Source organism: Fusarium phalaenopsidis (assembly GCF_050370095.1).
Source record: "Fusarium phalaenopsidis strain FUZ10S chromosome Unknown contig_32296, whole genome shotgun sequence".
In the NCBI taxonomy this organism is placed as follows: Eukaryota; Fungi; Ascomycota; class Sordariomycetes; order Hypocreales; family Nectriaceae; genus Fusarium; species Fusarium phalaenopsidis.
In genome coordinates, this window is record NW_028145408.1 from 528,791 (window position 1) to 541,341 (window position 12,551).

Here is a 12,551-nt window from a genome sequence, read left to right on the forward strand (position 1 = left end):
CACTTGCAGGCTCGAATGACAAACAAAGCATGCATCGAGGCCATTGAATGATGCCGTTTCATTCACGTCTAGGTACCTATGCTAATGTAAGTCTCAGCACCAACACCAACTCAGAGATCTCAAAACCTGGTTGTAATGGACAAACAGGTTGGCCATCGTAGACCCTCCCTTGTGCATCAAACCAATTCCTGCAAAGGGTTTTTTCGAGCATTGTTTCATGGTTTCTTTGTATTCATTGTACACGCCTAATCATTCAAAACGGTCGATCCACCACCAATAACAACAAACAACATGTCATGCGTTCGGTTGGGTTCTCTTTGTTCTGCCGAATCGTTCTACAGGTCGTTGAGCTCTGTTCTTCAGCATGTTCCTCCTCCTCACGCATCTCAACATTTTGCCAGCTACTTAAAACCCCATCGACCCCAAGCCTGCTCAGCAAAAGCACACACTGAACCGATCATCGCCTCTTCATCAGCCAAGATGTGCGAGCTTACCTACTCCGACGTCATCTACACTGGCTGCGGCCACACCGTGACAAGAGAGCCAGTCCTCATCCCCTGCGAACAACAGAGAAAGCCGGGCCATGCTGTCTGCAAGAGTTACTTGGCTTCCAAGAGGACGCCTGGAAACTGTGGGAGACCTGAGTGCAAGGGCAAGTGATCTGGCGATCAATATCAAGGCCGATCATCTTTGGTAAGATGACCCCAAACGCCTTCTTCTTCTATTTTCACAGTGCAAACAATGATTCCTTCTGGTATCTAATGGTTCAATCTGCAGCTGCGTGGCATACAACATTCTTTCGCCCATTGCCGCTCATTCAACGGGGAGCTCAAGCACGCCTCAACACACTTCAGATAGCAAAAGCCGCCGGTACTAGGAAGGGTATTTGAGCTGTCTTTTATATCATTATATATAAATAGATAATCCTAGTCTATTTCCACATTAAGAAGCCTGTCTTGGATGTGCCCATATGTCTATCATTCCACTTTCGCTTGCTGGATATATGTCATGAAACCAATAACTTTTGATGTCCCCAATGCCTCATTATACCCGTGACCCAATAAGTTTGTCATTCTGTTGTCTGTTCAGTTGCATTCTCCCGTTCCCTCGCAGCCTTCTCATCCGCAGTAAGATCCGCCTTGGCCGACTCCATCTTGACCGTGATAAAGATGAGCAAAGCAGCAACAGCAAGTGCCGCACCAGCCCAGAATCCAATCTGATACTGACTCCTTTGGCTCACGTTCTCTGCTCCTTCGGCGTCCTTCTTGGCAGAAATTGCCATCTCTCCAACGCCCAGCCAGAATGCCATGCCGAGGTAGAGCAGACTGGTGATCAAGGCTCCAGCAACCGCTTGGAGATGACTGGGGAGAGACGTAGTGATGAAGATGTTGGTGACGTTGAATGCGACATCCACGCCGATTGTGCTGAGTACCATGGCAGGGAAGACAAACGCCCAATAGAGAAAGCTGTTTGACTTTCCACTATCAGGAATGAGGGCAAATAATATGCAGCATCCGAGGAATCCAAATCCAGAAATTAACAGCAAAAGTCGTCCGCTGACAATGTGAAGAACGAAACCACCAACGACGGCTAGGATAAATCCACCTGCAGCCAGGGGGATGAACCACGCTGCTGTCAGCAACGGGGAGATGCCCAGCACTTCTTCGATACTAGGTCAAATGTCAGTCTAACAGATCAGAGAACCTTGGGCGGGGCGATGTACTAGAAGCTGGCGTAAAAGAGAAACAGGCCAAAAGATCCGTAGGAAAAGAACAGAGCAATGATCAAGCGAGTCATGTACTTTGTCTTGAACACTTCGGCCGGCAACAGAGGCTGACTAGCCTTCCAGCCCTCAATGTAAAAGGCCAAAGCAAGAAACAAGACACCAATGATCAGGGTGATGTAGATGTAAGGTGTCCGCCAGCCCTGGGGAGCGTTTCCACCATCTGTCAACGCGTACACAACCAGCGCCAGTCCAGGAACAATAGTGCAGGCTCCCATCCAATCCATACCAAGATCAGGTTGCGTATCACCTTGGCTCTTGGGGATTGTCAAAAGACCAGCAAGAAAGATACCAGCGCAGAAGCAAGCACCGATGAAAAAGTACCACTTCCAGCCGAGGACTTGGGCAGCGAGGGCACCAAAGAAGATGCCTGAATAAAATCCAATACAAGAAAAGGCTCCAAACATTCCGAAGACTAAATTCTTTCGAGGCCCTGGGCGATAGATGCGCGCCAGAATAGCAACGCTCGATGGGAGGAAGGCGGAGGATCCCAAGCCCTGCATGGCTCGGCAGGCGATGAGCATGGTTGGATTCCGGCTGAACCCGGCGATCAATGACCAAACCAGCAACCATACGTGACCTCCCAAGAAGATTAATCGTCCGCCGTGAATCTCGGATAGTCGTGCAAAAGGTAGAAGTAGAGCCGCCGTAGTCAAGTTGATGACAGCCGCAGGCCAAGTCCGAGCCGACTCTGGAATATCCAACGACTTTGCAAGAGAAGGAAGCGCAATGTTGAACCCGCTGACAAAGTACTCGCTAACCATCATAGACCCAACAACAGCAAAGACGAAACCTATCTCGGCGTACCAGCTGTGAAAGCACGCCGGACGCTCTCGTCCCAACCTCTCAATCTCCTTCTGATCAAACAGAAGAGAAGGTTCCTGTGAAGATCCATTGTGTTCTTGGTCGAGGACACCGTCGACAGTGCAGTCCTTTTCGTTTGTGGAAACCATATGGAGTGTCGGTAAGCGTTCGTGGAGGTATGCGCCCGATGGAAGGGTGGAAGAATGGCGACTCGTTTCTTATAAGCGACGTTGGGTTTTGGAGTGTGGGTCTGGTGAAGGGATTGATAATCGGGTCCGCTGTGTTTAGCTCACAGAAAACAGTCACGGAGGAAGCGGAGATGGTGATGATGTTATTGATCGATTATACGACTTGAGGTGTGGATTGTAAGCTCAAGGTCTAGCACCGGCACTAGACAAAGAGGCAGATCCTCCTTCTTAAGACTGGATCTTGAACGGGCAGACGGACATATCTCGAGACCGAGCATGATCCTCCAAAGCAAAATCTCGGTCTCTACACCTCTATCGTCTATCACCAGAAAGGGCATTAACGTCGCAAGCGAGGATTTCGGACTTTCGGACCGGACAAAACTAGACCGAAAGCGGAGCTTCACAGCGAGTTGGCGAATAAGCATAGATAAGCCGGCTTGACTTGCCTATCTGAGGAGTAGTGTCAACTCCATCTAAGATGCAGCCGGGTGGGGAAGATGGGATGAACTGTTGGTCAAGATTTGCATCGATTGCATCTTCCTGCAAGATTTAACCAGATTTTAACCAGGTGCCGGGTTATGGGAGTTGATTGGGTACTTGGATTGAGTTGGTCTATCCAGGTGGGCAAAGCAATGCCTACGATTACAAACCAAGTGGTTCTTGTCAACGGAAGGGTTTCACGGAGGGTACCTCGAAGCTACAGCTAAGAAATCTACAGGGATACAGTCATCTCCAGATGACCTTTGTACAGCTACCCTGAAGACGAAGAGGGCCACGGAGAGAAACGCGTCTCAATAGATAGGCTGCTCAATAGTTTGATAGAAACTACGGTGGCGGATCTTTCTTGCCTTTTCTGTTTGAATGCCCTGAGAAGGTGAGCCCCATGGAAGGCAAAGCTTTGGTAACTACATTCAAGACCTGTATATCCCCATGGACTATGCCCATCACCCACTTTAACGAGATGGGATATGTTCAGATCGCAAAGATGTTGGCCTTGAAAAGGATATCATAAGTAGAAAATGAAGTCATTTTAGTCCGTCTATCGTCGAAACGTCTATCGTAGAAGAAATCCAGGATAAATGTCCTCGGTCGGATCAATATAGAAACTCATCCTCCCACACAACTTCGCTTCACCCGTCACACGAGGGATACACGCAGGGAACCCCTCCACAGGCGACTTTTTCTCCGACAAGACCTCGGCCTGGAACTGCGACGCAATAATCGACCGGTGCAACAACTTCGCCTTTCCAGGTGCCACTCTTCCCTGGGCAAACAAGACTGCGAGTCGAGCACATGATCCAGAGCCACAGGGCGATCGGTCAATTTGACCGTCTGCAAACACGGTGACGTTTCTTTGCCGAACAATTCCTTCCTCATCACCCTCCTCGTTGAAAAAGATGATTCCATAACAATCGTATGTTCCATAATGAGCTCGAGTTCCCAGCGCAGCCTTGATTTCTCGCCCAATCTTGATAAACTCGTTGACGTTCTTTGGCTCAACCTTGAGTCCAAGCTGGTCCGCATCCAAGGTAGCATATACAGCTCCACCAAATGCCAAATCGACGTTGACTTCGGTTCCTCGCGAGGGCACGGCAGCAGGTAATGACTTGGCCAACTGGTAGCTAGTCACGTTGATAAAGTCGGCGCCAACAGCTTTGCCGTCGACAATATTCATGCTAGCCACCACACGGCCAGATGGAACATCGATCGCAACGTCGACTTTAGCCTTTCCAGACTCTGGAACCTTTACAATACCATTCGCGACAGCCCAATATCCAAGCGCAATCGTTCCGTGACCGCAAGCCGTAGAGAAACCATCTTTATGCCAAAAGAGCACTCCAAAAGCAGCTCCAGCATCATCAGGCGGCGTGATAAAGCCACCGTACATATCAGCGTGACCGCGAGGTTCGTGGCATAACGATTGGCGAAGCTGGTCGAGCGGATGCTGAGGATCTGCTATGATATCGAAACGACGCTGGGCAACGGTCGAAGACTCGGGAAGGTAGCCGCTTGGAAGCTCTTTGACGACGCGGAAAGGTTCACCGGCGGTATGCCAGTCTTCAGTTTCGATCCAGAAGGGAGAGGAGGCCATGATAGGTTGTGAGGGACGTTCCGGATTGCTTTGAGGGAGAGAGCATGGGAATGGTCTAGGGCATGAGGGGGGAATGAGCCACTAGAGACAAGGGTGTGAATAAATGTTGGTTGGATGTTTTTTCTAGATGATTTCCTCAGCGGTCCAACAGATTGAACGGGAGATCAACATCATCTGAATGGTTCCATAATCCGTTCTTTCCGTTCGGTCTTCATTCGACGTTTTACTCCGTCCCCCGCATTGTTGTAATCAATACGGCCTTTGTATGACATACCCAGAGGGCCAGAGCTCAGGAAGTCGGCGAGTGGATACGTCGGCATGTGGACTCCGACGTTGCGTGGGACCCTTCTCGGACAATTGAGATGGAAGACGGAACTTACAGATCCGGTTCAGGCTCATACACATGAGTTCAGATTTAATATGCTAGTACGTGTAAGTGTTTCTAGGGCATTCCCAGGTACGAAAAGAGTCGAGTTGAAGACAGGAGGCTAGCATCTATGGATGGCTTGAACGGTGAAGGTCCCTACTGGATCTACGAGGGCCTCCAACATCATTACATGGTTGCCTTGTAGAGTATCCATCTTGCCATGCTCAACCTTCCGAACAGCTTATGAATCAAGGTCTAAAGAGCCAATAATTCTTGACATCCCGAACACCGCGTTCGACACATCATTCCATATTTCTCATCGGCACCGCTTCCGTGGGATGATTTCCACAACACCACCTCCACGTCATAAATCCCGTTCCAGAACTTCCGTGCCAACTTCCGCCCTACCTCAGAGCTTGCAGGCAATACTTTAAAAACCAGCCCATTAAAAAATAGGGGACGTTCCGGGACCCGGCCGGTATCCCGGTGTCGGTATGTGGGGCCGACCTTCGGGTCGGTGACACATCGCCGGCAACAAGCCGTGATCCCAGGCTGATAAGGAGAAACAAATCTCATCCTTTGAGCCAAGAGGACACATTTCAAGGCTAGATCCATTCCAATCACATTTGCCTCGAGTCAAGTGCGAGTCAGTCAGATATCACGGTGACCATGCCTTCTGCACTGGTACTAGTATTTCTTGCTACTCCTGTCATGGTCCAGTGTCCCTGTTGGTGTTGGTCTCAACCTGGTCATGTTCCCCCAGAGCCACATCTTCCTCAGGTGTAACCATGAAATCCTCCATGTTGAGCCCCTCGGCCAACTGCATAATCTCCCCGGGTGACAAGATATACCCTCCATGAGAGCCCAGCAGTCCCCAGGGGGAGGTCTCATCCACATACGCGGCATCTGTCGCGACTGGTTGATCAGGTAGATCCATTCCCCGTCCCAGAATGGGTACTTCTTGGAATTGTAGAGGCGCGGGGTTCGCCTGGGATCTGGATCCGAGGTAGGATGTCATGATCTGCTCCAAGCGCTGTAGCTCCCGTTTTCGAAGTGGTGTTGCAGGACTGCCTTTTGCAATCATTGTGTCGAATATGCCGTGGGCAGTTGCAAGCCAGGTTTGATCGGGTACGAAACCTGGTGATACTGCGTCGATAACGTAGAGGAGAAAGGCCGACGAGAAGACCGTCTCCATTTGAAACGGCAGAAAGCAGTCTGGGCATCATGCGTCAGAATGGTCTTTGCGTTAATGTGAGCTTCTTACCAAGAAGGTTCTCGTCACCGAGTGCTCGCAAAGTCTTGAGAATGTTCAATGCCGAATGAACACACGACTGCAGCAGTGAACTGATGGGACCATCAGGTATGGTCCGGTCTCCATCACTCCCAGTCAATCGTCTTTGCAAGACACACATGACCAAAGGTCGAGTCGTCAAAACAACACACTGATCTCATTAGCGTCGAATGTGGTATGAAATATGGGCTACTTGCGTGATGATACGAAAGAATCAGCCTTGTGGCGATCTTTGAAGAGCGAATGTTTGTTTTATGAAGTCTCGTGTCAAGGAACGCGCTGATATCTCTCGAGACGTCTGCGAGGCTGTGTAACACTGACTGCGTATCATTGAGCAGAGTCCCGTCAAAGTTCCTGTCAACTCCATAAACGCCTAGATATCATCAATAAAAATTGTACAGTTACAACAATACCAAATCCATACCGTTCAGTATTGTCGCTGTCAAACGAGACATTCGGATCTGCAATGTGAGGGCATCGGCCCTTAGAGAACTGTCGATATCGGAGGGCAGCTTTGTCGTGATGTCTTCATCTCTGATAGAACTTGGTGCTCCGACCAACGGACCGTATTCTCGATCAATTATGTACGAGATCCAGAAAATGGTGTTACAGCGTTTTGAGTGCTGCTCGCCAACATCTTCTGGAGGCATGTGCCTATGCCATCCTTCAATGAGTGCGAGACGCAATCCTTGCCCGATCTATCCAGCATCAGATAAAGCCACTTTGTCAAATATGGAGTCGGGGTACTGTACTCACAATCTGGAACGCCATCAATCGCAAGTCAACCGCTTGGAGGTACAAAGCCGCCAGACAATGAGCTTGCACCACCGCCAACGACTCCTTGTCCTTGTCCAATGGAATGAGACTTGGTATCAACGATAACCCTCGTGAAGCATACTTGATGCCCGGAACGCCTTTATTTGACCCAGTGCTCAAGAAGGCTTCACCAAATGCCAGCACCAGCAAAAACTGCGAATACCAGAACCTCGACCGATACGCCTCTCCGGCAGGATCTTGGTAGAATCGTTCGACCTGCTCACGGAAGGGCTCATGGTCGATGATTTCGTAGAGCGATCCGAGATGATACTGAACGGTGGACAATAAATAGAGCGCATACTCGCATGATGGAAGCCCTGAAACGTCTGGATGATCATACAACCCGACAGGACTCCAGGCCAGATTGATGGTCTCAAGGTCCCAGGGATAAACTGGAGGTTCCGGCTTGGGCATGCAGCTCCCGATGATGGCGAGGACACGCCTACAAAAGGCCCAAGATGACGTTGGTCCCATATACCCTGTCGTAATTAACTGGAGAAAATCCCAAAGTGAAACAGTTTACTTACAGAATTTGCCATGGGGATCGCGGGCAAATACTTCTCCGTTGTCGACAAGTGGGTTGCGATTGAACTCGGGGGAGTCCAATGCAGGGTCAATTTGGCAGGGGACCTGAGTGTTACTCCCGGTGGCGGTATCTGAATGGCTCTGGGTGTGCGATGACTGCTCTGTTGGGCTCAGAATGGCCGGGTCGATACCACTGAGTTGGTCGGAGGGCATGGTTGACCGCGGCGGCGTCATGGCTGGCTGCTGTGGCTGAGGACTCTGTTCTTTCAGACTTTGTTCCTGAACACGGGCTTCCAGCGACTGAAGATAGCTATGGCCAATGTTAGCTAGGCTCAGGCGGGGAATGAGTCAATGTGCTTCCCTTGTCGGGACGGTTGTCCGCATATCTTCAGGCCTGAAGTAGCATTCATGTCTCTTCCTTTGACATCGCGCACATGGAACTGAGCCTGAGCATCGAACCTTCATGTCACGGCACCGAGCGCATCTTTAACAACAGTCAGTCGAGGGTAGAGCCAGTGGTGATGGGTCACTCACGCGCGCAAACATCGCCGGCGGTTCATCTCTTCCGAATGACTGAAGCTGTGTGGAACGACGCAGTATAGGACACTGGTATCTATCAAGGCAGGGTGATAATGAAGAACGGGGCCGGTTCGTGTCAAGACGGACCGACCACAAGGTCAAGACCAGAAGCTAGCTTGGATGCTGACGTAACCCAGATGCGCAAGCCTTCGAGGTGTTGACTTCAACTCCCAATCATGCACGGATGGTGGTAGCTGTGTTCTTTATATTGCTTGAAATGGCTTTGGAAGCTGTACAAGTTTATCATAAGGCCGACATGAATACTGTATCTCAGAAGTTCATTGTGCAATCAAGGCCGACAGAACATGGTCTACCCGGTGGATGCTGTGACGGGGGCTGGTACAAGATCATCAACCCGTAAATTAACGAAGAGTAATTGGAAGAGGCAATTATATAAGACGGTAAGAGAGTTTATTGCCAGGCAAGGCTGTGCCCATCCGAATATACTGCAACCGGGCCTCCAGCAAGAAACGGCCCCGTACCTCCGGGAGTCGGGGATGCCGAGCCGGCCGGTCCGGGCCCACTCCGGTATGCTCGGTGCCGAGACGAGACGGACTCATTCCCTCTCAAAATGCGAGTATCAGCACTTTTTATACGACACTATGATATTAAGGAGTCATTCCGAAGCACTAACAGAGTCATCTATTGTCACCCGCGATGCTGAAGGGTAATGGTGAGCGATCCAACTGGGTGCGTGTGAGTGGCAGAGTCAATTAAAGACAGCAGAATAGGGGTATCAATTCATCAATCCCTGGCTCATGCTCTTATTGACAGAACAAGCAAGACTGAGATAACACTCCAATTTCTCCTTCCAACGATTTCCATTAAAACGAATTCCCTGCCACTCTGTGAATTTATCCCCTCCATCTTCAAACGACTGCCTTCCTGAAGCCAAACCAACCACTCCCGAAACTACTCAACGCCATGGCGGCGTGTCATGTAGCGCAGTTCGCATCCTTGTATACCTCGTACTGCTCGAACGCCATTTTACCCTCTCATGGACACTTTCCGTCACCAATTACCACCCGCCCACTGTCGCACGTCATTCTAGACGCACGGCTCTTGCCCAGGCACCATGTTGACGATGGCGCCCAAGTAACCAATCCATCCAATCTGATCGGAAAGGTTGTGCTCCAACTTCCGTTTTGAGGCGACTACGCGCCCTCCTCATCGTCGCCAATGCGAATCGCACCCTCGGTACCAGCTCCGTGAGCCCAGTAGCCACCAACCTCGGGGGTCGTCTCGCGGTTCTGACGGGCAGCCGTGATTAGCCAGAGGCCAAGAATAGCCTTGGCAAGGACATCGAGAACGGCGTAGATGATGATCTCGGTGCCGACCTTGACCCTCCAAGCACCGCCGGCAGCACCCCAGACCCTGTCATCGTTAGCTTGCAACACAGATTTGAAGAAATCACTTACACCACGTAGATGGTCCAGAGAATGAGGGCAAAGGTGGCGAGAGAGCCAAACAGTCGAGAAACCTTGGTACCACGAGCTCGAGAGGCTCTAGCCCCATGGATAGAGACGTGCCAGATGGTGAAGAGATACGCAATGCAGCTGATGGCATACCATCCCCATTTCTGAGCAGTATGCGCATGACCAATAGCAGCAAAAAGACCCGTGAGCATCATGATAACATTTGCCACCACAGCCATAACGGTATGCGCTCCATCAACACCAGCCAGCAGACAAAGCTCAAGAACCAGGATGGGAGTCGTGATGGCCCAATCCACAAAGCGAGCCCAGTAGACCTGACGGCACACATCATGGAACGTATCGGGAATGTGCTTGTGGTGATCTCGAACGCTGACGCAGTTAAAGGTGGCCGCATGCCCGGAGGCCATGGCAAAGTAGGCGAGCGCGGAGATGATGGTGGTCAGGGTGGTGAGGAAGTAGAAGATGCGACGCTGGACGGCGACGTTCCACGAGAGGAGGGCGAAGACGGCGGAAGCTACCACCATCATGAAGAAGAGAACCCATAGAGCGCGGATTCCATCGTGGCCGGCTGTCTGGTAATGGGTCGGCTCAGCTAGGAATTGTTAGTGTGAAGCCCATTTAGTGAAGCCATTCGCTCGAAGACATACGAATGACAGTCGGGATCGGCCCAACGGGCTTGGTCTTGATGGCCTCAATCACAGAATCCATAGTATCGTTTTCGAATCGCCTCTGAATATTCAAGTTGTCAAGAGCTCAAAGACTACAGAACAAACCTCCCCAAGGCGAAGCGGGCAAGCAGGCATTTAAGAGGCAAAACGCAGCATGCCAGTCCTCTACGCCTCCTGTAAGCAAACAAACGTCATCCATGACATGTAGATTGGCAAACGACGTTGCAGAAAAGCAGGTATTGATGCGGGGGAGCAGCAGGATCGCGACGTGTCTGGGCGGGCTTCGCGTGTGTACGGCGTCACCATAACGTAATCTGGTAGGACGAGGTGATGTTTCGAGTTGTTGCTTTTTGGAGCTGATGCACGTGTTTCGTCAGGTGACGTTGATGGATGTTATAATTGTAATTATAATTGTGCTCTGGAGATAATTTGTGTAAGCTTGTGATAATGGTGTAGTCCTTCCTCATGTCTGCCAGTAGCTGTGTGGTGTTTCAGCAGACTGAGTCACAGCGGGAATGGCTTCACGATGCCCTCACTACCTCGCGGCAGAGGCGTCACAAAGTTCCAAATTCTGAACGCACCGATGCAACATTCAAGAAAATTTTGTCCTGCATATTTTGCAGATCCTTGGTTTCAAGAAAAGCTTGGAAGGGCTGGCTGCCAGGAACTCATTGCAACATGGATGGTCCAGACTCTGAGGATTCGCTTCAGCCTCAAACAGGGCAGCTACTGCAGCTGCTATGCCTTTTTGAAGATAACTTGGCACCTTGGGCCTTGAGGCATGAACACTACTTTTTTAGTCGTGAATGGCTGCCCTCTCCTTTGCCCCGGAGTGTCCGAACTCGCAAGCTTGTGAGGAGCTTCAGAAGCTTATCGCCCACCCTACGAGGACCTGGTCCGGAGGTTCTGCCCAGTTTAGGCAGCGGCTCATCGGTATGGGACATGGTTCTTCCACGGGCTGTCGTCAGTGTGTTCACTGCCTTGTGCAGATCTTTGGCTGTGAGGAATGGAATCTCGATCGCTCTTTGATCGTCTGTTCCGAAGCCGCCTGAGTCGATGTGCAGGTCAGACGAGTCAGCCCATGTCTCATGTCGGACGGAAGTCTCCCCCTTCTTCCGTGAAACAGGCAGATAAAATACTGGCAGTTGGATTCAAATTTAGCAGAGGAACGATACCGCACAGTAGTCCGCATTAAAAAGAAAGTTTTGTCTTGGTAGATCACGTTGAAGCTTCAACATCAGACCACGATGGAACCGTAGCCACCCGCACACGTTTTCTCATCTCGCTTACACTTTGGACTTTTTCTCCCCTTCCCTCCCCGCAAATTCCCCAGACTTTTTTCTCGTCTGAATCAGCTGCCGAGCATCGGCCCGCGTGAACTGCGCAAAGGATGCAAAGAATTGCGGAGGATCCAATAGAAGAGGACTCACAGCCTTGTTGACATGTGAAATGCGGGATAATTGATTACGCTGTGGCGGGGATTGAGACCCGCTCAGGCCAGGTCAGCCCCAGTTGGAAAGCCACCCTGGAGATGCGGCCACGTGCCCCTGTAAGGGCTGCCCTTCCTGTTTCCTTGATTGGCCGGCCGCCCTCCCTCCAGGCGGTGAGGATGCCCTGAATTGGGTGCGCTTCCAGTTTGCGGCTGGTCAGATGTCTGCTGAGGGCTGACGACGAAGGGCATTCCAGAGGCTGTGGAGGCAGTGAGCTGAATATCTCGTGTTCAATATTTGATGTGGTGTTGAGAAGAAAAAAAGGAGAAACAAATGCCCTGTAAATACAGAACGTTACAGGGCGTTTAGCGGTTGGCAACTGCTCTACAGCGGCTGCATGACAGTTTTCCCCACATTCAACAATGGCGGGGAAAAGTGGACTCAATCTTTCGGAAAGTGGACATGGTCATGGGGACCTTCCCAAATTCAAGAAATTCCTCTCGTCCCTATTCGCACACCAAGATCCAATTTCATCATCACCAAGTCCATCCCCGAATATCATCACCCTCAGA

The 12,551-nt window shown here is 50.7% G+C and overlaps 4 protein-coding genes across 4 annotated transcripts; all 4 read right to left on the reverse strand.

Annotated features, from left to right (window-relative positions):
• Positions 1-1,069: 1,069 nt before the first annotated feature.
• LRP88_05753 (major facilitator superfamily domain-containing protein) lies at positions 1,070-2,736 on the reverse strand (the record flags this gene model as incomplete). The annotated part of the gene is made up of 2 exons (XM_083242301.1): positions 1,070-1,670; positions 1,724-2,736. The coding sequence occupies 2 exons, from the start codon at positions 2,734-2,736 to the stop codon at positions 1,070-1,072; spliced, it is 1,614 nt and encodes a 537-aa protein (XP_083101237.1).
• A 1,093-nt stretch (positions 2,737-3,829) lies between these two features.
• On the reverse strand, positions 3,830-4,867 carry LRP88_05754 (proline racemase family protein; the record flags this gene model as incomplete). The annotated part of the gene is made up of 1 exon (XM_083242302.1): positions 3,830-4,867. One exon carries the CDS (start codon positions 4,865-4,867, stop codon positions 3,830-3,832), a length of 1,038 nt encoding a protein of 345 aa, XP_083101238.1.
• A 1,076-nt stretch (positions 4,868-5,943) lies between these two features.
• Positions 5,944-6,318, reverse strand: LRP88_05755 (uncharacterized protein; the record flags this gene model as incomplete). Its single annotated transcript, XM_083242303.1, has 1 exon — positions 5,944-6,318. One exon carries the CDS (start codon positions 6,316-6,318, stop codon positions 5,944-5,946), a length of 375 nt encoding a protein of 124 aa, XP_083101239.1.
• A 3,281-nt stretch (positions 6,319-9,599) lies between these two features.
• LRP88_05756 (uncharacterized protein) lies at positions 9,600-10,589 on the reverse strand (the record flags this gene model as incomplete). The annotated part of the gene is made up of 3 exons (XM_083242304.1): positions 9,600-9,819; positions 10,014-10,473; positions 10,529-10,589. 3 exons carry the CDS (start codon positions 10,587-10,589, stop codon positions 9,600-9,602), a joined length of 741 nt encoding a protein of 246 aa, XP_083101240.1.
• Positions 10,590-12,551: the final 1,962 nt, after the last annotated feature.